At 38.7% G+C, this 25,197-nt stretch overlaps 1 protein-coding gene across 3 annotated transcripts in view; it reads right to left on the reverse strand.

The window, feature by feature from the left end:
* LOC133641080 (synaptotagmin-14-like) overlaps positions 1–25,197 on the reverse strand; it is a 96,204-nt gene that overhangs the window by 3,863 nt on the left and 67,144 nt on the right. Inside the window, exon 9 of one of the 3 annotated variants that reach the window (XM_062034916.1) lies at positions 20,920–20,976. The exons of 1 other annotated variant lie outside the window; for it this stretch is intronic. In XM_062034916.1, coding sequence (XP_061890900.1) covers positions 20,920–20,976 — 57 coding nt within the window. Of the gene's footprint in view, positions 1–20,919; positions 20,977–22,674; positions 23,472–25,197 lie in introns of those variants that run through there. One more of the 3 variants, XM_062034918.1, reaches the window with a different exon arrangement.

Genomic DNA, 25,197 nt, shown 5'->3' on the forward strand with positions numbered 1-25,197 from the left:
CGATCAAACGCCGAGCTCCCAGTGAGCGTGTCCTGATAACAAAGACGAGCGCTCAAAGGGTGCAAGAAGTCTTTCTGCGGTCTTGTTGCTATGCAACTGCGTCTCACCTGAAGATACTGGTAATGATAAAAATGGACCAAAGTTAATGTCTGCCTATAGGCACAGGCTGACACAGACACGCTACTTGAAAGGACTAGAACAAGAACTAAAAAATGCTTCATAGCAATGTGTGCGTATGAATAATTATTCTAAATTCATCATTCTTGCGCTGATTTGCTGCAATTTACCTTAGTGTGTCGGTTTTCTACCTCCTTATGGATGTCTGTTCAGTGGCACAAGCTGTGTTGCAGTCTTCCACTCAGGGAATAAAACACACTGGTCACTCCCAAGTTCTTTTGGATGACATATATGTTGAGTAAAAAGAACCACCGAGACTGAATGATACAATATTAAGTTTTTTTTTACTAAAGCTTTAGGAGACCAGCCCTTACAGCGCAACCATAGCATCAGCAAGAAGAGGTCTAAAAGTAAGACAAAAGAAGTTAACTCTTATAGTGAGAAGGCAGAAGGCAGCCCCCCCGTACAGAGAGGGATGCACCTGCCGATAAGAAGAGGGACCGTCTCCTTCACGGAACAGAACTGGCTCAAACCTCCCTTTTGAGGAGTGATTCATCATGTTTGTGCTGATTTGCTGCAATTTTCCTGAGTGTGTCTGTGTTCCTCTTCCTTATGGATGTCTGTTCAGTGGCACAAGCTGTATTGCAGTCTTCCTCTCAGGGAATAAACTCCAAGTTCTTTTGGATGACATATATGTCGAGTAAAAAGAACCACCAAGACATAATAGTAAAGCTAAAGCTTTAGGAGACCAGCCCTTACAACGTAACAATAGCATCAGCAAGAAGAGGTCTAAAAGTAAGACAAAAGAAGTTAACTCTTATAGTGAGAAGGCAGCCTCCCACCCCCTTACGGAGAGGGATGCACCTGCCGATAAGAAGAGGGACCGTGTCCTTCACAGAAAAAACCTCCCTTTTGAGGAGTGATTCATCATGTTTGTGCTGATTTGCTGCAATTTCCTTAGTGTGTCTGTTTTCTACCTCCTTATGGATGTCTGTTCAGGGAATAAAACCCACCGGTCACTCCCAAGTTCTTTTGGATGACATATATGTTGAGTAAATAGAACCACCGAGACGGAATAGTAAAGCTAAAGCTTTAGGAGACCAGCCCTTACAACGCAGCAATAGCATCAGCAAGAAGAGGTCTAAAAGTAAGACAAAAGAAGTTAACTCTTATAGTGAGAAGGCAGCCCCCCCCCCCCCCCCCGTATAGAGAGGGATGCACCTGCCGATAAGAAGAGGGACCGTGTTCTTCACGGAACAGAACTGGCTCAAACCTCCCTTTTGAGGAGTGATTCATCATGTTTGTGCTGATTTGCTGCAATTTCCCGAGTGTGTCTGTGTTCCTCTTCCTTATGGATGTCTGTTCAGTGGCACACGCTGTGTTGCAGTCTTCCTCTCAGGGAATAAAACACACCGGTCACTCCCAAGTTCTTTTGGATGACATATATGTTGAGTAAAAAGGACCACCGAGACAGAATGATACAATATTATGTTTTTTTTTACTAAAGCTTTAGGAGACCAGCCCTTACAACGCAGCAATAGCATCAGCAAGAAGAGGTTTAAAAGTAAGACAAAAGAAGTTAACTCTTATAGTGAGAAAGCAGCCCCCCCTTACAGAGAGGGATGCACCTGCCGATAAGAAGAGGGACCGTGTCCTTCACGGAACAGAACTGGCTCAAAACTCCCTTTTGAGGAGTGATTCATCATGTTTGTGCAGACACTGGACGCTCTAGGACCAAATATGGAAATCAACAACAGATAATAAGGCAACGGAACGGAACATCTCCAGAGTGGAAAAGTACCAGTAGTACCACTAGCATGATCACACAATACATTGTTATACTAAACTATCAAAGTATATCACAAATATATGCATTCTCCACAGCTGTCAGCTTCTAGTTGAGAGAACTTTGTTGGCATATGACAATATATTAGAATGTTATTACAGTTCTGATTAAAAGCCATCTGGACTCCGCTGAGCAGCAAATGGAGACGTAAACATGCTGGACAACTCAGTGGGTCCAGGTGGACTGCTGTTCAAATCCCATTAAGGGTGAAGGGCAGTCAGGCGGGTCATTGGGCAAAACCCGTCTTTACTGCTCCTCAATAGAATACTGGCATTTTGAATGCAAAGACTACTTTCACTGTACATTGTGTTAAATTCACATTATTTTGATATAAAATATTAGATCAGTGGCCACTAACCTTTTCCAGCCCAAGATCCCTCATCTTAACCAAAAACCAAAGCAAGATCTACCCCCGTGTCAACTATGTTATGTCTTTTTGTTGTGGTTTGTTTTTTAGAGACAACGTTTTTTCTCTCATTGAGCTTCTTGCGGTTTTCCCAATTGTTGCTAGTGTTTTCTGTAATGTGTCCAGGGGCCAATGACAAACGAGTCACGGCCCACTGGTGGCCCCTGTAATGCACTTTGGGCACCGCAGCTGTAGAAGCTAACTGTTTATGGCCACTATAGTCTTAGTACTGTAGTGTCCATCCTGTGGTCACGTTTGGGACGCGGGTCAGCTTACGTCAGCGCCGGAAGTCGTCAGATCAGCTGTTCACCTGGCGGGTTTTTTTCTGTGTGAGTCCAACTTCAGCTGCCGCCTTGTTTTATCATATATTTCATGTCAATGTTGACTTTTGTATTGTCACGTGGGGGTCGTATCTTTATGCGGGTTCGTTCTCCCGGGATGCAGACGGACAACTCCGGACAAAGCGTGAAGGTAGGACATGATTTATTCTCCATAAATCATACACATTACAAAAAAACAGGATGCAAACCAAAGGGCTGCGTGCCGATCGCACGTGAAGCTATGGCACCAACCTAGCACAGGAATCAAGAAATAACCCTACGTGACTGTTGCATACAGCAAACAACAAAGCCAGACAGAGTGTGGCGAGCAACGTGAATAAATAGCTCTCTGATTAGTGCTTGACAGGAGGTAAACGTGCCGAACACTAACCAGAGGCAGGTGAAACCAATCACTACCCATGGTGACCAAAACAAACAAAACCGGAACTAAGGGAGTCTAAAACTAACAGAACATGACTAAACAAAACATGACATGTATGCACAATAAATCAACACAAAATCCATACTTTGGAGCAATGTTCACGGACTCTAGTATCTGGCTTCTTAGCTTCCCGTCGCATGCGAGCGATGATGTAAATATATATGTATATACACTACTGTTCAAAAGTTTGGGGTCACCCAAACAATTTTGTGGAATAGCCTTCATTTCTAAGAACAAGAATAGACTGTCGAGTTTCAGATGAAAGTTCTCTTTTTCTGGCCATTTTGAGCGTTGAATTGACCCCACAAATGTGATGCTCCAGAAACTCAATCTGCTCAAAGGAAGGTCAGTTTTGTAGCTTCTGTAACGAGCTAAAGTGTTTTCAGATGTGTGAACATGATTGCACAAGGGTTTTCTAATCATCAATTAGCCTTCTGAGCCAATGAGCAAACACATTGTACCATTAGAACACTGGAGTGATAGTTGCTGGAAATGGACCTATGTAGATATTGCAGCAAAAAGCAGACATTTGCAGCTAGAATAGTCATTTACCACATTAGCAATGTATAGAGTGTATTTCTTTCAAGTTAAGACTAGTTTAAAGTTATCTTCATTGAAAAGTACAGTGCTTTTCCTTCAAAAATAAGGACATTTCAATGTGACCCCAAACTTTTGAACGGTAGTGTATATTTATTATTTTTCTTCTAACATTCCCGCGATCGAGTGGCAGGGTCCCAAAGATCGACTGGTCGATGGCGACAGACAGCTAGGCGACCCCGGTACCAAATATTGAGACAAACAGTTAGCAGGATTACACAAGTGATAAATAAATAAGTAAAAAGTCGAATATATAGTCGAGAGCTGGTGCATGCGCTTGAGGAAGAACTAAATAATATGGAGTGTCCCAAGTTTTTCCACCAAGGGCCACATCATGACAACTCTTTAATATTCATAATTGTCTCAAAGGCTGGTCCAACAAAGATGAAGCATGGACATAAAACAGCTTAGGTTTTTTTTTATGGCAAACCCTCTTAAAGTCATTTATATTAACGTTTCAACTTTTTAAAAATTTTTTTTTCTTCTGTTTTTGCTTTTGTTTCGGTGTAATTTGCTTGTTTAACTTCATTTTTGGAATGTGCCGCAGGCCAAAAAAAAACACACCCAAAAAAAACAAGCCGCAGGCTGCAGACGACCCTCAAGCAGCATGTTAGACATCCTCGTCCTAAAATGATTCCTACTCCAAAAACATGGTCAGCACTGATTTAAATAGTTATGAATTTATTATGGGTCTACTGAAAATGACAGCAAATGTGCTGGGTCAAAAGTATACATACAACAATTTTAATATTTGCTTACATTGTCCCATTTAAAGCAGCAGTTCCATTGGCAGCAAAACAGGCCCAGAGCATCATACTACCACCACCATGCTTGACGGTAGGAATGGTGGTCCTGGGATTAAAGGCCTCATATTGCTGGGTATTGTGGCCAAACAGCTCCATTTTTGTTCCATCTGACATCACATGGACAAAGATAAGACCTTCTGGAGGAAAGTTATGTGGTCAGATGAAACAAAAAGTGAGCTGTTTGGCCACAATACCCAGCAATATGTTTGGAGGAGAAAAGGTGAGGCCTTTAATCCCAGGAACACCATCCCTACCGTCAAGCATGGTGGTGGTAGTATGATGCTCTGGGCCTGTTTTGCTGCCAATGGAACTGCTGCTTTAAATGGGACAATGAAAAAGGAGGATTAGCTCCAAATTGTTCAGGACAAGCTAAAATCATCAGCCCGGAGGTTGGGTCTTGTTGGGTGTTCCAACAGGACAATGACCCCAAACACACCTCAAAAGTGGTAAAGGAATGGCTAAATCAGGCTAGAATGAAGGTTTTAAAATGGCCTTCCCAAAGTCCTGACTTAAAAGTGTGGACAATGCTGAAGAAACAACTCCATGTCAGAAAAGCAACACATTTAGCTGAACTGCACCAATTTTGTGGTCAAAAATTCCAGCAGAAGCTTGTGGATGGCTACCAAAAGCACCTTATTGCAGGTCAACTTGCCAAGGGACATGTAAGCAAATATTAACATTGCTGTATGTATACTTTTGACCCTCACATTTTCAGTAGACCCATAATAAATTCCAAAAAGAAGCAAACTTCATGAATGTTTTTTGTGACCAACAAGTATGTGCTCCAATCACTACATCACAAAAAAATGATTGGAAACTCAAGACAGCCATGACATGATGTTCTTTACAAGTGTATGTACACTTTTGATCGCCACTGTATGCTTGGCTAGTGGACACATGTCGCCATGGACCGAGAGACAGGTTTACTTTGGCATCACCCGAGATGGCGAGAAAAAAAAACACACAAAAAAGACGCGAGCGACGGCTACTTTTCCTTTAACCCTTTGTGAGGATTGCCATTGAATCTTCATCCGAGCCCCACTATGTGAGCGTGCCGTCGGTCGACCTCCCGGCGAGAGTGGAAACTCAAGACAGCCATGACATGATGTTCTTTACAAGTGTATGTACACTTTTGACCACCACTGTGTGTATATATATATATATATACTTACATACATAATAATACCAATTTTAATGAAACAAATAAAAGTTTTTATCCAATCTCAAAGGAGACAAAGGAAACATCAAGTGATGCAGCATTCATTCTGTTTCAGTTTCCGCTCTTCATTAGCATTTTTTTATCATGCAAATAGAAAATAAAGTGAAGGCACGCATGCAGATGAAAGTAAATGAGACAATCACTAACCCCCACATTACAACTTCACTCCACAATAAAGCTGCCTACTGCGTCTAAGAGGGAGTCGACGGAACCAAGTGCCGAGTCTTTCATGGTGTTTGAGTGCCAGCTGCCTTGCAAGGCTCACAGCCTTCAATCACACGTTCACTCGCACCCTTTCACATAAAAGCACAGTGGAAAAAAAAAAAAATAGCCTTGATTTCTTTTCTGAGAGCTGCTGAATGGGCTGTGAAGAGGCGTGGATGTCTTAAGTGGTCACTCGCAGCCACGCCATTGTTGCCGAATGAGAAGGACTAAGACGCATGCTTCATTTGACGTGATACTGTTTGGGGAAATGATCAAAAAAGGAGCTGTGAAATTGCTGTGCATCATCCACCACGCTGCTTCGCCTTTGTAAGACGCACAAAGTCAATCAGGATTCTGCACAAAGGTCTTTTTTTTTAACGGATCACCAGATGTGACTATTTCCTGCATTTAAAAGAGAACTGCTTTTGTGGGGAATTTCCTTCACAATCAAAATGAAACATGACGACGGATGTTGTTTTTAAAAAAAAAAAGCATTCTAAATATTAAATACATGCAATCAAAAGTTATATTCTGCCTATAAAGCCCTTAAAAACATCCAAACACCTCCATTAAGGTTTTATATACATGATGTAAGTATATATGTAGTATCTAGTAACATTCATAATAACATGTAATATATACATGATGTAAGTATATACACTACCGTTCAAAAGTTTGGGGTCACCCAAACAATTTAGTGGAATAGCCTTCATTTCTAAGAACAAGAATAGACTGTCGAGTTTCAGATGAAAGTTCTCTTTTTCTGGCCATTTTGAGCGTTTAATTGACCCCACAAATGTGATGCTCCAGAAACTCAATATGCTCAAAGGAAGGTCAGTTTTGTAGCTTCTGTAACGAGCTAAAGTGTTTTCAGATGTGTGAACATGATTGCACAAGGGTTTTCTAATCATCAATTAGCCTTCTGAGCCAATGAGCAAACACATTGTACCATTAGAACACTGGAGTGATAGTTGCTGGAAATGGGCCTCTATACACCTATGTAGATATTGCACCAAAAAGCAGACATTTGCAGCTAGAATAGTCATTTACCACATTAGCAATGTATAGAGTGTATTTATTTCAAGTTAAGACTAGTTTAAAGTTATCTTCATTGAAAACTACAGTACTTTTCCTTCAAAAATAAGGACATTTCTATGTGACCCCAAACTTTTGAACGGTAGTGTATGTAGTACCTAGTAACATTCATAATAACATGTAATATATACATGATGTAAGTATATGTCATGTAGTAACATTCATAATAACATGTAATATATACATGATGTAAGTATATATGTCATGTAGTAACATTCATAATAACATGTAATATATACATGATGTAAGTATATATGTCATGTAGTAACATTCATAATAACATGTAATATATACATGATGTAAGTATATATGTCATGTAGTAACATTCATAATAACATGTAATATATACATGATGTAAGTATATATGTCATGTAGTAACATTCATAATAACATGTAATATATACATGATGTAAGTATATATGTAGTATCTAGTAACATTCATAATAACATGTAATATATACATGATGTAAGTATATATGTCATGTAGTAACATTCATAATAACATGTAATATATACATGATGTAAGTATATATGTAGTATCTAGTAACATTCATAATAACATGTAATATATACATGATGTAAGTATATATGTAGTATCTAGTAACATTCATAATAACATGTAATATATACATGATGTAAGTATATATGTAATATCTAGTAACATTCATAATAACATGTAATATATACATGATGTAAGTATATATGTAGTATCTAGTAACATTCATAATAACATGTAATATATACATGATGTAAGTATATATGTCATGTAGTAACATTCATAATAACATGTAATATATACATGATGTAAGTATATATGTAGTATCTAGTAACATTCATAATAACATGTAATATATACATGATGTAAGTATATATGTAGTATCTAGTAACATTCATAATAACATGTAATATATACATGATGTAAGTATATATGTAGTATCTAGTAACATTCATAATAACATGTAATATATACATGATGTAAGTATATATGTAGTATCTAGTAACATTCATAATAACATGTAATATATACATGATGTAAGTATATATGTAGTATCTAGTAACATTCATAATAACATGTAATATATACATGATGTAAGTAAATATGTAGTATCTAGTAACATTCATAATAACATGTAATATATACATGATGTAAGTCACCAAATGTAAATAAAGTATTGTTGGCGCTTTTTCTATTGGGTTTTATGAGCGGAATAGAGAACCTTCCATTGGCTCTGCTGTAGGTGGACTTTTATTTACGTTTATTTAAGAGTTAGAATGCATTAAAAAAAAAAAAGACATCTGTCGTTACGTCTTTCATCATGATTGTGGACGATAGGCAACATTCCAAAATAAGAGTAGTTCCCCTTTCAAGGACGACTAAAAAACATGAAGATGCTATTTAAGAATAACAATTGATTACATTCATAAACTCTGTAGTTCAACTTTTAAATCTAGACACATTTTGCTTGAAAAAGATATTTCCAAAATAAAGTGTCTGTTGAAATTAGGGCCTGATCTACTAAAAATGTGTGTGTGTGTATCAAGTTTAAGGCATCACCTCGTGATTAATCACAAAATCTTTTCGGCGAGGAAAAGAGGTTCTGGGGAGCCTGGCTGCCCTGACGGAACCATTGCTGCGGGGTACGTGAGAGATTCCTGGGACAAATGGAGAATCATGTGCCTCTCAGTCCTTTCTATCGAGGACGTGGAAGACATCTACCTATTTGGAACCCTGATCGCGGGGCACCTGCTGATTGGGCTGAGCATTGGTCTGGTGTATCGTCAAATTCTTAAGAAAATGGCAGCCACTAAAGGAGCCCAAAGGCTGTTCGTCGCAATGGAAGGTTTGGGCCGGGCTGTGGGATCAAAGTCTGGGGCGATTTTCTGAACTGAATCGCAAGATGGATCACATCATGGAGAAGCTTGCTGAAAAGGAAAAATTGGATATGAGAGCCAACATGGACGAATAGAACAGGCAAGCCATTGTAATGTCTGCTCGAGGAAAAACTAAAATCCTTATCTACGATCTGACTCCCTTGAATGGCCTTGAGGACAAGAACGGGCTGTTCTGTAAACATCCCCTGAGGACTTTCAAAGATGGACGCTTTTGACCTCCCTCCCTCCTCAACGACACCTGGAAGTCGAACTTTGCTTGCATTGCATGCAGAACGGCCGGGCCTATGAACACAACACCACTACACCCAAAGACAATGGGCATATACACAAACACACTCCCCACCCCCACCCCACGCCTTCACCACCGCTTGATTCCCCCTCGGGGTGATGGACGGCTGAGTAGTGCTTTACAGCAGCAGGCCGGCCTCCAGGGTCCCAACTCCCCCCCCTCTGTTGCAAGTTGTTGTGATTATATGTAACATGTTTATGTGTGCTATGGCAAATTAGATTTTTTTCCCTTGGACTCAGTCTGGACCCCCTCCCGAGGGTCCAGCCTTTGACTGATATTTTTTACTCTTCCCCCCTTTTCCAATATCACCTTTTTTCCACCTTTTTTAAGGAGCGCTTTAAGTGGCTGATCCGTTGGCGGTCCAGTCTTGTCTCCCTGTAACTTAGTGGGACTGTGCCCAAAATGTCATTTCAGTTCCTATGTGTCTTGTACATGTAAGAATGGACAATATTAAAGCATCCTGAATCCTGAATCCTGGGTCCATCAGACCCACAAACGCTGGCTGAGTAACAACAATATGAACATTACACAAGGGTTAACCACAGTGGTCACCTGAAAGGTGCTACGCTCAGTGATCGGGTCAACTAGCAAAATACAAACTGACAGTACGTTGATGCCAGGCTTTTGGCAAATAAATTCAAGTTAAACATTTATTAAATGACATTCTGACGGTAAGATTGCATTCGTGTCAAAATATTTTGAGGTGAATTAATGATGTTAGCAGGTGGTTAATCTGATCTAAAACAAGAACCATTTGACAGCACTAATTAAAAGAGCTGCAAATGTGCACACAAAGCTGCTCTACTCAGATCATGCCTGACAACTGTCTCCTAAATGAGCTAAATAGCTCATGCAATCCATTTAGAAGGTTTTCCTCCACAAATATGCAGAACAGATGCAGATGATCAGAATACTGGGAGGGTAAGATGCAAACACTCATTTAGTGACTGCAATGGGATTTATCAGGACTGAAACTGTTGGGGGACACCGTTTTTCTCCAAATCTAAACAATGGAATTGATCAACTGGCCTCTCAACAAAATTGACATGATCTCGGGTTCGGGGGAACCTGCCTGTCCTGTCGGATTGTTGTTGCTGGGTACTTGACGGACTCTTGAGAGAAGGGGAGTACCAGGTGCCTGGCGACCCTTTCAGTCCAGGACGTTGAAGTTATCTACCTATCTGGAACCATGAAGTTATCTACCTATCTGGAACCATGAAGTTATCTACCTATCTGGAACCATGACGTTATCTACCTATCTGGAACCATGACGTTATCTACCTATCTGGAACCATGAAGTTATCTACCTATCTGGAACCATGAAGTTATGTACCTATCTGGAACCATGACGTTATCTACCTATCTGGAACCATGAAGTTATCTACCTATCTGGAACCATGAAGTTATGTACCTATCTGGAACCATGAAGTTATCTACCTATCTGGAACCATGAAGTTATCTACCTATCTGGAACCATGAAGTTATCTACTTATCTGGAACCATGAAGTTATCTACCTATCTGAAACCATGACGTTATCTACCTATCTGGAACCATGACGTTATCTACCTATCTGGAACCATGAAGTTATCTACCTATCTGAAACCATGATGTTATCTACCTATCTGGAACCATGACGTTATCTACCTATCTGGAACCATGAAGTTATCTACCTATCTGAAACCATGACGTTATCTACCTATCTGGAACCATTAAGTTATCTACCTATCTGGAACCATGAAGTTATCTACCTATCTGGAACCATGACGTTATCTACCTATCTGGAACCATGAAGTTATCTACCTATCTGGAACCATGAAGTTATCTACCTATCTGGAACCATGAAGTTATCTACCTATCTGGAACCATGAAGTTATCTACCTATCTGGAACCATGAAGTTATCTACCTATCTGGAACCATGAAGTTATCTACCTATCTGGAACCATGAAGTTATCTACCTATCTGGAACCATGAAGTTATCTACTTATCTGGAACCATGAAGTTATCTACATATCTGGAACCATGAAGTTATCTACTTATCTGGAACCATGAAGTTATCTACTTATCTGGAACCATGAAGTTATCTACTTATCTGGAACCATGAAGTTATCTACTTATCTGGAACCATGAAGTTATCTACTTATCTGGAACCATGAAGTTATCTACTTATCTGGAACCATGAAGTTATCTACCTATCTGGAACCATGAAGTTATCTACCTATCTGGAACCATGAACGTATCTACCTATCTGGAACCATGAAGTTATCTACCTATCTGGAACCATGAAGTTATCTACCTATCTGGAACCACAAAGTTATCTACCTATCTGGAACCACAAAGTTATCTACCTATCTGGAACCATGAAGTTATCTACCTATCTGGAACCATGACGTTATCTACTTATCTGGAACCATGAAGTTATGTACCTATCTGGAACCATGACGTTATCTACCTATCTGGAACCATGAAGTTATCTACCTATCTGGAACCATGAAGTTATCTACAAATCTGGAACCATGACGTTATTTACCTATCTGGAACCATGAAGTTATCTACCTATCTGGAACCATGAAGTTATCTACCTATCTGGAACCATGAAGTTATCTACCTATCTGGAACCATGACGTTATCTACCTATCTGGAACCATGACGTTATCTACCTATCTGGAACCATGACGTTATCTACCTATCTGGAACCATGACGTTATCTACCTATCTGGAACCATGACGTTATCTACCTATCTGGAACCATGACGTTATCTACCTATCTGGAACCATGAAGTTATCTACCTATCTGGAACCATGAAGTTATGTACCTATCTGGAACCATGAAGTTATCTACCTATCTGGAACCATGACGTTATCTACCTATCTGGAACCATGACGTTATCTACCTATCTGGAACCATGACGTTATCTACCTATCTGGAACCATGAAGTCATCTACCTATCTGGAACCATGAAGTTATCTACCTATCTGGAACCATGAAGTTATCTACCTATCTGGAACCATGAAGTTATCTACATATCTGGAACCATGACGTTATCTACATATCTGGAACCATGACGTTATCTACCTATCTGGAACCATGAAGTTATCTACCTATCTGGAACCATGAAGTTATCTACCTATCTGGAACCATGAAGTTATCTACCTATCTGGAACCATGACGTTATCTACCTATCTGGAACCATGACGTTATCTACCTATCTGGAACCATGACGTTATCTACTTATCTGGAACCATGAAATTATCTACCTATCTGGAACCATGACGTTATCTACCTATCTGGAACCATGAAGTTATCTACCTATCTGGAACCATGAAGTTATCTACCTATCTGGAACCATGAAGTTATCTACAAATCTGGAACCATGACGTTATTTACCTATCTGGAACCATGAAGTTATCTACCTATCTGGAACCATGAAGTTATCTACCTATCTGGAACCATGAAGTTATCTACCTATCTGGAACCATGACGTTATCTACCTATCTGGAACCATGACGTTATCTACCTATCTGGAACCATGACGTTATCTACCTATCTGGAACCATGACGTTATCTACCTATCTGGAACCATGACGTTATCTACCTATCTGGAACCATGACGTTATCTACCTATCTGGAACCATGAAGTTATCTACCTATCTGGAACCATGAAGTTATGTACCTATCTGGAACCATGAAGTTATCTACCTATCTGGAACCATGACGTTATCTACCTATCTGGAACCATGACGTTATCTACCTATCTGGAACCATGACGTTATCTACCTATCTGGAACCATGAAGTCATCTACCTATCTGGAACCATGAAGTTATCTACCTATCTGGAACCATGAAGTTATCTACCTATCTGGAACCATGAAGTTATCTACATATCTGGAACCATGACGTTATCTACATATCTGGAACCATGACGTTATCTACCTATCTGGAACCATGAAGTTATCTACCTATCTGGAACCATGAAGTTATCTACCTATCTGGAACCATGAAGTTATCTACCTATCTGGAACCATGACGTTATCTACCTATCTGGAACCATGACGTTATCTACCTATCTGGAACCATGACGTTATCTACTTATCTGGAACCATGAAATTATCTACCTATCTGGAACCATGACGTTATCTACCTATCTGGAACCATGAAGTTATCTACCTATCTGGAACCATGAAGTTATCTACCTATCTGGAACCATGACGTTATCTACCTATCTGGAACCATGACGTTATCTACCTATCTGGAACCATGACGTTATCTACCTATCTGGAACCACGAAGTTATCTACCTATCTGGAACCATGAAGTTATCTACCTATCTGGAACCATGAAGTTATCTACATATCTGGAACCATGAACGTATCTACCTATCTGGAACCATGAAGTTATCTACCTATCTGGAACCATGAAGTTATCTACCTATCTGGAACCATGAAGTTATCTACCTATCTGGAACCATGACGTCATCTACCTATCTGGAACCATGACGTTATCTACCTATCTGGAACCATGACGTTATCTACTTATCTGGAACCATGAAATTATCTACCTATCTGGAACCATGACGTTATCTACCTATCTGGAACCATGAAATTATCTACCTATCTGGAACCATGAAGTTATCTACCTATCTGGAACCATGACGTTATCTACCTATCTGTAACCATGCCAACAGGACATCTACTGATTGGGGCCAGCGTTGCTCCTGATGCATCAACAAATTGGAAGACGCCGGCAGCCGTTCAAAGGACCCGAAAGCTGCCACAAATGATCGGCGGATGCGGACAGCGTGGGGAACTCTGACTTTTGCGACTTTGGACTAAATCGCAAGCTGGATAACATCTTGGCGACGTCGTCTGCTCTGCATAGCGAAGTATGATACATTTGAGGACCAGAAATAGGCAATTAGAGTGAAAACTTTGCATTTGTTTTTAGCTCTGCTCAAACACAGACATTCTAGACCGGATTGTTTCCCTGGCTGCAAGCGACCCGGCAAGGCTGTTCCCTCGAGGACAGTTCCGCGAAGACGCAAACAACTCTTCCCCTGTCTCTCATGTTGTTTGTTGACTTTTGTCGGACCGACTGGCTGTGTTATCGCGTTTTGCGACAGCACCGAGGTTGTGGAACAGAGCCACACAGCAGACATACACACGCAAGCATTGGCGGAGAATACACAACACACACACACCCGTACCACACCCCCCCATCCAGGTATGATGGAAAATGCAGCAGCATACCTAGTGGCTGGCAGCTTTGGCCCCTCACCTCCTGTTGCAAGTCCTGTGGCTTCTATGTCAACATGTTTATATGTGATTATTCGCTATCAAGGAGGGCAACTGTCAACATATTTGGACTGTCAAAAAAACAAACAAATATTGTTTATGCAGCAATTCCATCTTTGATATGATGGATGATTTGGAAATTTGGAGTCGGAGTTATCTCCGCTATGAAACAACTTCTTGCAACACTGCATTTTGTTGCCTCGGAGTCATTCTCTACGAGAGCGTGAACTTAGCGAGTGAATAAGTTGCCTCTGTAATGCCCAGAAAAGGTGGTGCATATTGTAGTTGTGTGCTGCATGTTCCACAATATAGTCAAACATGATGCTGTGGATGTGGAGACAAATGACAGTAGTACGTGCTTTGCACTTGTTATCCATTGATCACATGCAACACACCCACAATATGATCATCTACATCAACTATATGATCATCTACATCAACTATATGATCATCTACATCTACTATATGATCATCTACATACACTATATGATCATCTACATCAACTATATGATCATCTACATCTACTATATGATCATCTACATACACTATATGATCATCTACATACACTATATGATCATCTACATCAACTATATGATCATCTACATCTACTATATGATCATCTACATACACTATATGATCATCTACATACACTATATGATCATCTACATCTACTATATGATCATCTACATCTACTATATGATCATCTACATCAACTATATGATCATCTACATCTACTATATGAACATCTACATCCACTATATGACCATCTACAGCTACTATATGATCATCAACATCTACTATATGATCATCTACATCTACTATATGATCATCTACATCTACTATATGATCATCTACATCTACTATATGATCATCTACATCAACAATATGATCATCTACATCAATCATATGATCATCAATATCAACTATATGATCATCTACATCAACTATATGAACATCTACATCAACTATATGATCATCTACATCCACTATATGATCATCTACATCTACTATATGATCATCTGCATCTACTATATGATCATCTACATCTACTATATGATCATCTACATCTACTATATGATCATCTACATCTACTATATGATCATCTACATCTACTATATGATCATCTACATCCACTATATGATCATCTACATCTACTATATGATCATCTACATCAACTATATGATCATCTGCATCTACTATATGATCATCTACATCTACTATATGATCATCTACATCTACTATATGATCATCTACATCTACTATATGATCATCTACATCTACTATATGATCATCTACATCTACTATATGATCATCTACATCAACTATATGGTCATCTACATCAACAATATGATCATCTACATCTACTATATGATCATCTACATCTACTATATGATCATCTACATCTACTATATGATCATCTACATCAACTATATGGTCATCTACATCAACAATATGATCATCTACATCTACTATATGATCATCTACATCTACTATATGATCATCTACATCTACTATATGATCATCTACATCAACTATATGGTCATCTACATCAACAATATGATCATCTACATCTACTATATGGTCATCTACATCAACAATATGATCATCTACATCTACTATATGATCATCTACATCAACAATATGATCATCTACATCAATCATATGATCATCAATATCAACTATATGATCATCTACATCAACTATATGATCATCTACATCTACTATATGATCAACTACATCAACTATATGATCATCTACATCTACTATATGATCATCTACATCTACTATATGATCATCTACTATATGATCATCTACATCAACAATATGATCATCTACATCAATCATATGATCATCAATATCAACTATATGATCATCTACATCAACTATATGAACATCTACATCAACTATATGATCATCTACATCCACTATATGATCATCTACATCTACTATATGATCATCTGCATCTACTATATGAACATCTACATCTACTATATGATCATCTACATCTACTATATGATCATCTACATCTACTATATGATCATCTACATCTACTATATGATCATCTACATCCACTATATGATCATCTACATCAACTATATGATCATCTACATCAACTATATGATCATCTGCATCTACTATATGATCATCTACATCTACTATATCATCATCTACATCTACTATATGATCATCTACATCTACTATATGATCATCTACATCTACTATATGATCATCTACATCTACTATATGAACATCTACATCTACTATATGATCATCTACATCTACTATATGATCATCTACATCTACTATATGATCATCTACATCTACTATATGATCATCTACATCTACTATATGATCATCTACATCTACTATATGATCATCTACATCCACTATATGATCATCTACATCAACTATATGATCATCTACATCAACTATATGATCATCTACATCTACTATATGATCATCTACATCAACTATATGATCATCTGCATCTACTATATGATCATCTACATCTACTATATGATCATCTACATCTACTATATGATCATCTACATCAACTATATGGTCATCTACATCAACAATATGATCATCTACATCTACTATATGATCATCTACATCTACTATATGATCATCTACATCTACTATATGATCATCTACATCAACTATATGGTCATCTACATCAACAATATGATCATCTACATCTACTATATGATCATCTACATCAACAATATGATCATCTACATCAATCATATGATCATCAATATCAACTATATGATCATCTACATCAACTATATGATCATCTACATCTACTATATGATCATCTACATCAACTATATGATCATCTACATCTACTATATGATCATCTACAGCTACTATATGATCATCTACATCAACTATATGATCATCTACATCAACTATATGATCATCTACATCTACTATATGATCATCTACATCAACAATATGATCATCTACATCTACTATATGATCATCTACATCTACTATATGATCATCTACATCAACTATATGATCATCTACATCCACTATATGATCATCTACATCAACAATATGATCATCTACATCAACTATATGATCATCTACATCAACTCTATGATAATCTACATCAACTCTATGATCATCTACATCTACTATATGATCATCTACATCAACTATATGATCATCTACATCTACTATATGATCATCTACATCTACTATATGATCATCTACATCAACAATATGATCATCTACATCAACAATATGATCATCTACATTGACAATATGATCATCTACATCAACTATATGATCATCTACATCTACTATATGATCATCTACATCAACTATATGATCATCTACATCAACAATATGATCATCTACATCAACAATATGATCATCTACATTGACAATATGATCATCTACATCAACTATATGATCATCTACATCTACTATATGATCATCTACATCAACAATATGATCATCTACATCTACTATATGATCATCTACATCAACAATATGATCATCTACATCTACTATATGATCATCTACATCAACTATATGATCATCTACATCTACTATATGATCATCTACATCTACTATATGATCATCTACATCAACAATATGATCATCTACATCAACAATATGATCATCTACATTGACAATATGATCATCTACATCAACTATATGATCATCTACATCTACTATATGATCATCTACATCAACTATATGATCATCTACATACACTATATGATCATCTACATCTACTATATGATCATCTACATCAACAATATGATCATCTACATTGACAATATGATCATCTACATCAACTATATGATCATCTACATCTACTATATGATCATCTACATCAACAATATGATCATCTACATCTACTATATGATCATCTACATCAACAATATGATCATCTACATCTACTATATGATCATCTACATCTACTATATGATCATCTACATCTACTATATGATCATCTACATCAACAATATGATCATCTACATCTACTATATGATCATCTACATCTACTATATGATCATCTACATCAACAATATGATCATCTACATCTACTATATGATCATCTACATCACATATGTCAGAGTCAAGGCCCGCGGGCCATATCCGGCCCGCGAGAAGGTTTTTTACGGCCCTTGGGATGATCTTGATTTATTATTAGAACCGGCCCGCAGACCGCAGATCTTTTTTTTTTTTTTTTTTTTTTTTTTTTTTTTTTTTTTTTTTTAGACCGCAGATCTTTTACACGCACCAAGCGGATGCCGGTCCAAGGTTCCGAAAGGGGGCGAGCGGCCCGCCGGGACGCGCCTGCCGGCCGAAGGGCTGCAGCCCGGCCGTCAGTCGCGGAGCCCGCCGTGCCACGCGCGCCAAGGGGGCGAGGCCCTGAGACTTCTGCTTTGTTTCCCCAAACCGCGCGTCACCGCCGGGCCCGCACCACCGTCGGGCTGCAGCCCGAGCGTCGGTGGCGGAACCCGTCATGTGCCGCGCGCGCCAAGCGGAGCGGGGGGGTCAAGCGGGCCGAAACCCGCAGGCCACCCCCTCACCACGAGGCCCTGAGACTTCTGCGTTTGACCCCTACGCGCGGCCCGTCGGGACGCGCCCGCCGTCAAGCCACGAGGGCCAGCCGTCGGGTCGCGGAGCCCGCCGTGCCACGCGCGCCAAGGGGCGGGCCGAAACCAGCGGGGGGTTTCGGGCACCCAACTCGCCTCCCTCCCACGGAGGGAGGAGGGGGGTTTAATGTGAACATTACTGTGCAATCACATATTTAGAGTTTTTACTCAATTCAAGTTTAAAAGTTAAAGTTTAATATTTGTTTTCACTGCATGTTACTTCTCCTTAAACAAAGTGTTGTTTTTGATTTATAGATTTTTGCACTTTATTTTATTGTATTTCAATTTAATTATATTTTAAAAATATTTCAGTTGAGTGGATGATAGAAAATTGCTATTATTGTTTTTTTCTTTGAAGTAAATTTAGCCCACTTTTGCTAAAATAGAAAATATAGGCTACTGATGGTGCCTTGAATACCGGTTTCTTTCATTTAATGTTCATGTTATGGGGATTTTTATATAAAGGAAATTTGTCTTTTGTGTCTGTTGAAAATTAAAGATTACTGACAGAGCCATAAGAAAATATTGCTTTATTTATCTGATCATATTGGAATATATTTGTTAGGTTTTCAGTAGGTTCAATTAGGTTCACTAGACTATATGCGTCATTTAAAAAATTTTCAATGAACATTCGAACAGTCCGGCCCTCGGCTTGTAGCTAAATTTTTTATTTGGCCCTCCGTCCATTTGACTTTGACACCCCTGATCTACATCAACTATATGATCATCTACATCTACTATATAATCATCTACATCTACTATATGATCATCTACATCTACTATATGATCATCTACATCTACTATATGATCATCTACATCTACTATATGATCATCTACATCCACTATATGATCATCTACATCAACTATATAATGTAGATGATCATATAGTGGATGTATATGATCATATAGTAGTAGTATATGATCATCTACGTCTACTATATGATCATCTACATCCATTATATGAACATCTACATCTACTATATGATCATCTACATCTACTATATGATCATCTACATCAACAGATGATCATATAGTTGATGTAGATGATCATATAGTAGATGTAGATGATCATATAGTAGATGTAGATGATCATATAGTGTATGTAGATGATCATATAGTTGATGTAGATGATCATATAGTAGATGTAGATGATCATATAGTAGATGTAGATGATCATATAGTAGATGTAGATGATCATATAGCAGATGTAGATGATCATATAGTAGATGTAGATGATCATATAGTAGATGTAGATGATCATATAGTGTATGTAGATGATCATATAGTGTATGTAGATGATCATATAGTGTATGTAGATGATCATATAGTAGATGTAGATGATCATATAGTGTATGTAGATGATCATATTGTGGATGTAGATGATCATATTGTTGATGTAGATGATACGTTTGTCAGGGGCTAAACTTACCAAGGTTTTTAACCCCTAATGCTCTCTTTCTACATGCACACAATAGTCTGCATCCTTTTGTGTGCGGTCCACACAACACAACACAACACAACACAACACACTACAACTGCAGCCAAGGCATGCCAAAGAAAAGTGAAGCCATCAATCCTTAAAAAGCTGGACTGAGTTGAAAGGACAAAAGCTTGCAGGACACAGAATGAAAAGTTGGTGGGATGGCGACATGCAAGCATCAAAGTCACAGTGTTGTCTTCATGGATGAGTGTGTTAATATTGTGGTACTACAACATGTGGTAGACTGCATCCATGAAGGTGTATGACAACAGGAAGCAGGGCTCGACACTCACCTCTGATTATATAAACCTGTCCACCAATTAAGTGTTTGAGGCAACAGAACAGGCCGTCTGACAACAAGGGTTGGGCAGCAGTAAGAAAAACAGCGGACCAAGATGTCAAATAGGCGGTTGGGTGGCAGGCGGAGATGCAAGGGACTGAAAAAGAGGGTCAAGAGGCCAGGAACATGACACAGGGACGCACGCCCTCAATGTTCCAACTTGATGCCTTCAAACGTAAAGAAACTGGGGGGGCTGAGCAGGGAACTTGGGGACAACCGGGGGCCAAACAATGTGGAGCATATTAGATTTGCACATTCTTAGTGTCTATTTGTCTTCCATAGTTCATGAATTCATGTGCAAAAAAAAATACAACTTTGTATTTACCGAGCAGATCTCCACTCTATTCGTGTAAGATGGTGTGCTATTGAATTGAAAAATAAACATCCAAATAGATAAGATGCACATTTGGGGACAGGCTAATAATATATTCTGTATATGTACAGTACAGTACAGGCCAACAGTTTGGACACACCTTCCATGACTATTTATATTGTAGATGGTCACATCAACACTATGAATGAACACGTGGAGTTATGTACTTAACAACAAAAAAGGTGAAATAACTGAAAACGTGTGAGTAGGCGTGGCCGGCGGACCTGCAGCGAGGCGGGGCACGCCGGGGCCGACTCCGAGACGAGCGACAGGTGCGTAGATGGTCCACCTGGACGCAGTTGTGCAATCACCTCTCGCTGTGTAAAAGGGCAGCGGCCGAAAGGAGAGGGGCTGCAAATGGCCGCCCGTGGAAAAAGAAGTTGACGAAGATTGGGATGAATAGTTGGATGACGATTTGGACGAAGAATGGGGAGGAGAAGGAGAAGAAGAAGAAGAAGAAGAAGAAGAAGAAGAAGAAGAAGAAGAAGAAGAAGAAGAAGAAGAAGAAGAAAGAAGTGAAGTGAAGTGAATTATATATATATAGCGCTTTTCTCTAGTGACTCAAAGCGCTTTACATAGTGAAACCCAATATCTAAGTTACATTCAAACCAGTGTGGGTGGCACTGGGAGCAGGTGGGTAAAGGGTCTTGCCCAAGGACACAACGGCAGTGACTAGGATGGCGGAAGCGGGGATCGAACCTGGAACCCTCAAGTTGCTGGCACGGCCGCTCTACCAACCGAGCTATACCGCCCTATACCGCCCCCAAAGAGAAGAAGAAGAACCAGAAGAAGGACAAGAAGAAGAAGGACAAGAAGAAGAACAACAAGAAGAACAAGAAGAACAATAAGAACAACAAGAAGAACAAGAAGAAGAACAAGAAGAACAACAAGAAGAACAACAAGAAGAACAAGAAGAACAATAAGAAGAACAAGAAGAACAAGAAGAAGAACAAGAAGAAGAACAAGAAGAACAACAAGAAGAACAAGAAGAATCACAAAAAGAAGAACAAGAAGAACAAGAAGAACAATAAGAAGAACAAGAAGAAGAACAAGAAGAACAAGAAGAAGAACAACAAGAAGAACAATAAGAACAATAAGAAGAACAAGAAGAAGAACAAGAAGAATCCCAAAAAGAAGAACAATAAGAAGAACAAGAAGAACAATAAGAAGAACAAGAAGAAGAACAAGAAAAACAACAAGAAGAACAACAAGAAGAAGAACAAGATGAACAAGAAGAAGAACAATAAGAACAATAAGAAGAACAAGAAGAACAAGAAGAACAACAAGAACAACAACAAGAAGAACAACAAGAAGAACAAGAAGAATCACAAAAAGAAGAACAAGAAGAAGAACAAGAGGAACAAGAAGAAGAACAAGAAGAACAAGAAGAAGAACAACAAGAAGAACAAGAAGAACAATAAGAACAATAAGAAGAACAAGAAGAACAACAAGAAGAACAAGAAGAAGAACAACAAGAAGAACAAGAAGAACAATAAGAACAATAAGAAGAACAAGAAGAACAACAAGAAGAACAAGAAGAAGAACAACAAGAAGAACAAGAAGAATCACAAAAAGAAGAACAAGAAGAAGAACAAGAAGAACAATAAGAAGAACAAGAAGAACAAGAAGAACAAGAAGAACAACAACAAGAAGAACAACAACAAGAAGAACAAGAAGAACAACAAGAAGAACAAGAAGAAGAACAAGAAGAACAAAAAGAAGAACAAGAAAAAAAAGAACAACAAGAAGAACAAGAAGAAGAACAAGAAGAACAAGAAGAACAAGAAGAAAAGAACAAGAAGAACAACAACAAGAAAAGAACAAAAAGAAGAACGAGAAGAAATCAAGGAAGAAGTCAAAGAAAAAGTGCAAAAGGAAGAGAATGACTGGAAAAGGTCCCAACGAACATTTATTGAAAAATAAATTATTGTTCACCAAGATGAACGCAGCTGTCATGTCCAACATTGGTGGTCCAAGGAACCCAGAGGAAGAGGTCCTCCACACATGTTTTATATTCTAGTTTCTTCAAAATAGCCACCCTTTGCTCTGACTACTGCTTTGCACACTCCTGGCATTCTCTCCATGAGCTTCAAGAGGTCGTCACCTGAAAGGGTTCTCACTTCACAGGTGTGCTAGAATATAAAACATGCGTTCAGTTATTTCACCTTTTTGTTGTTAAGTACATAACTCCACATGTGTTCATTCATAGTTTTGATGTGACAATCTGCAATGTAAATAGTCATGGAAATAAAGAAAACACATTGAAATGAGAAGGTGTGTCCAAACTTTTGGCCTGTACTGTACCTCGCTGCCCCTATATTACCTTTTAGTGTTGGCTTCATTGCTTGGTTGCTATCTAACACAAAAACAGACTATGGCTACGTTTACACTGCACGCCAAAGTGGCCCAAATCGGATTTTTTCCACTGTTTACATTGCAAGTAAAAAGTGATCTTTATCGGACTCCAGTATAAACGCGCACAGGCCCCAGTGTGGCCCCAGTGTGGCCCCAGTGTGGCCCCAATGTGGCCCCAATGTGGCCCCAATGTGGCTTCGAGGTCACTTACATGCGCAGTTTGATAAAGTGAAAACAAAGAAAGTTGACCAGATTCCGTCAATGAACAAGGAAGTCGCTACTACTACTACAAAATAAAATAAAAATCGCCACACCTTAAAAATGTGTGTTTTTTTACGTGAAAATAAATGAAAGTAATATAATGTGTGAATTGATATATATATAGTATAATATTACAAATATAATACGATACATATGTCTTTCTTGGCGCACACAAATGACCTCGCTTGCAGAAAGATGACCAAAAAAAAGTCACATTCATTGCTGTTTAGACTGAAGTCACATCTGAAAAGATCCGATTCCAAACGGATTCAAAACTGGGCCCAAAAAGAACCAAAAAATTAGTGTGTAGTGTAAACGAGGCCTAAAAAGGATAAAAACATTTGGTGTGCAATGTAAACAGGGCCTGAAATGGTGTGCAGTGTAAACGAGGCCTAAAAAGGTGTGCAGTGTAAACGAGGCCTAAAAAGGACAAAAAACATTTGGTGTGCAGTGTAAACGAGGCCTAAAAAGGACAAAAACATTTGGTGTGCAGTGTAAACGGGGCCTAAAAAGGACAAAAACATTTGGTGTGCAGTATAAACGAGGTCTAAAAAGAACAAAAACATTAAAAGGACAAAAACATTTGGTGTGCAGTGTAAACGAGGTCTAAAAAGAACAAAAACATTAAAAAGACAAAAACATTTGGTGTGCAGTGTAAACGAGGCCTAAGAAGGACAAAAACATTTGGTGTGCAGTGTAAACGGGGCCTAAAAAGGACAAAAACATTTGGTGTGCAGTGTAAACGGGGCCTAAAAAGGACAAAAACATTTGGTGTGCAGTGTAAACGAGGCCTAAAAAGGACAAAAACATTCGGTGTGCAGTGTAAACAGGGCCTAAAAAGGTGTGCAGTGTAAACGGGGCCTAAAAAGGACAAAAACATTTGGTGTGCAGTACAAACGAGGTCTAAAAAGAACAAAAACATTAAAAGGACAAAAACATTTGGTGTGCAGTGTAAACGAGGCCTAAGAAGGACAAAAACATTTGGTGTGCAGTGTTAACGAGGCCTAAAAAGGACAAAAACATTTGGTGTGCAGTGTAAACGAGGCATAAAAAGGACAAAAACATTTGGTGTGCAGTGTAAACGAGGCATAAAAAGGACAAGAACATTCGGTGTGCAGTGTAAACGAGGCCTAAAAAGGACAAAAACATTCGGTGTGCAGTGTAAACGAGGCATAAAAAGGACAAAAACATTTGGTGTGCAGTGTAAACGGGGCCTAAAAAGGACAAAAACATTTGGTGTGC

This window comes from Entelurus aequoreus, linkage group LG23 (genome assembly GCF_033978785.1).
Source record: "Entelurus aequoreus isolate RoL-2023_Sb linkage group LG23, RoL_Eaeq_v1.1, whole genome shotgun sequence".
NCBI classification, from domain to species: Eukaryota; Metazoa; Chordata; class Actinopteri; order Syngnathiformes; family Syngnathidae; genus Entelurus; species Entelurus aequoreus.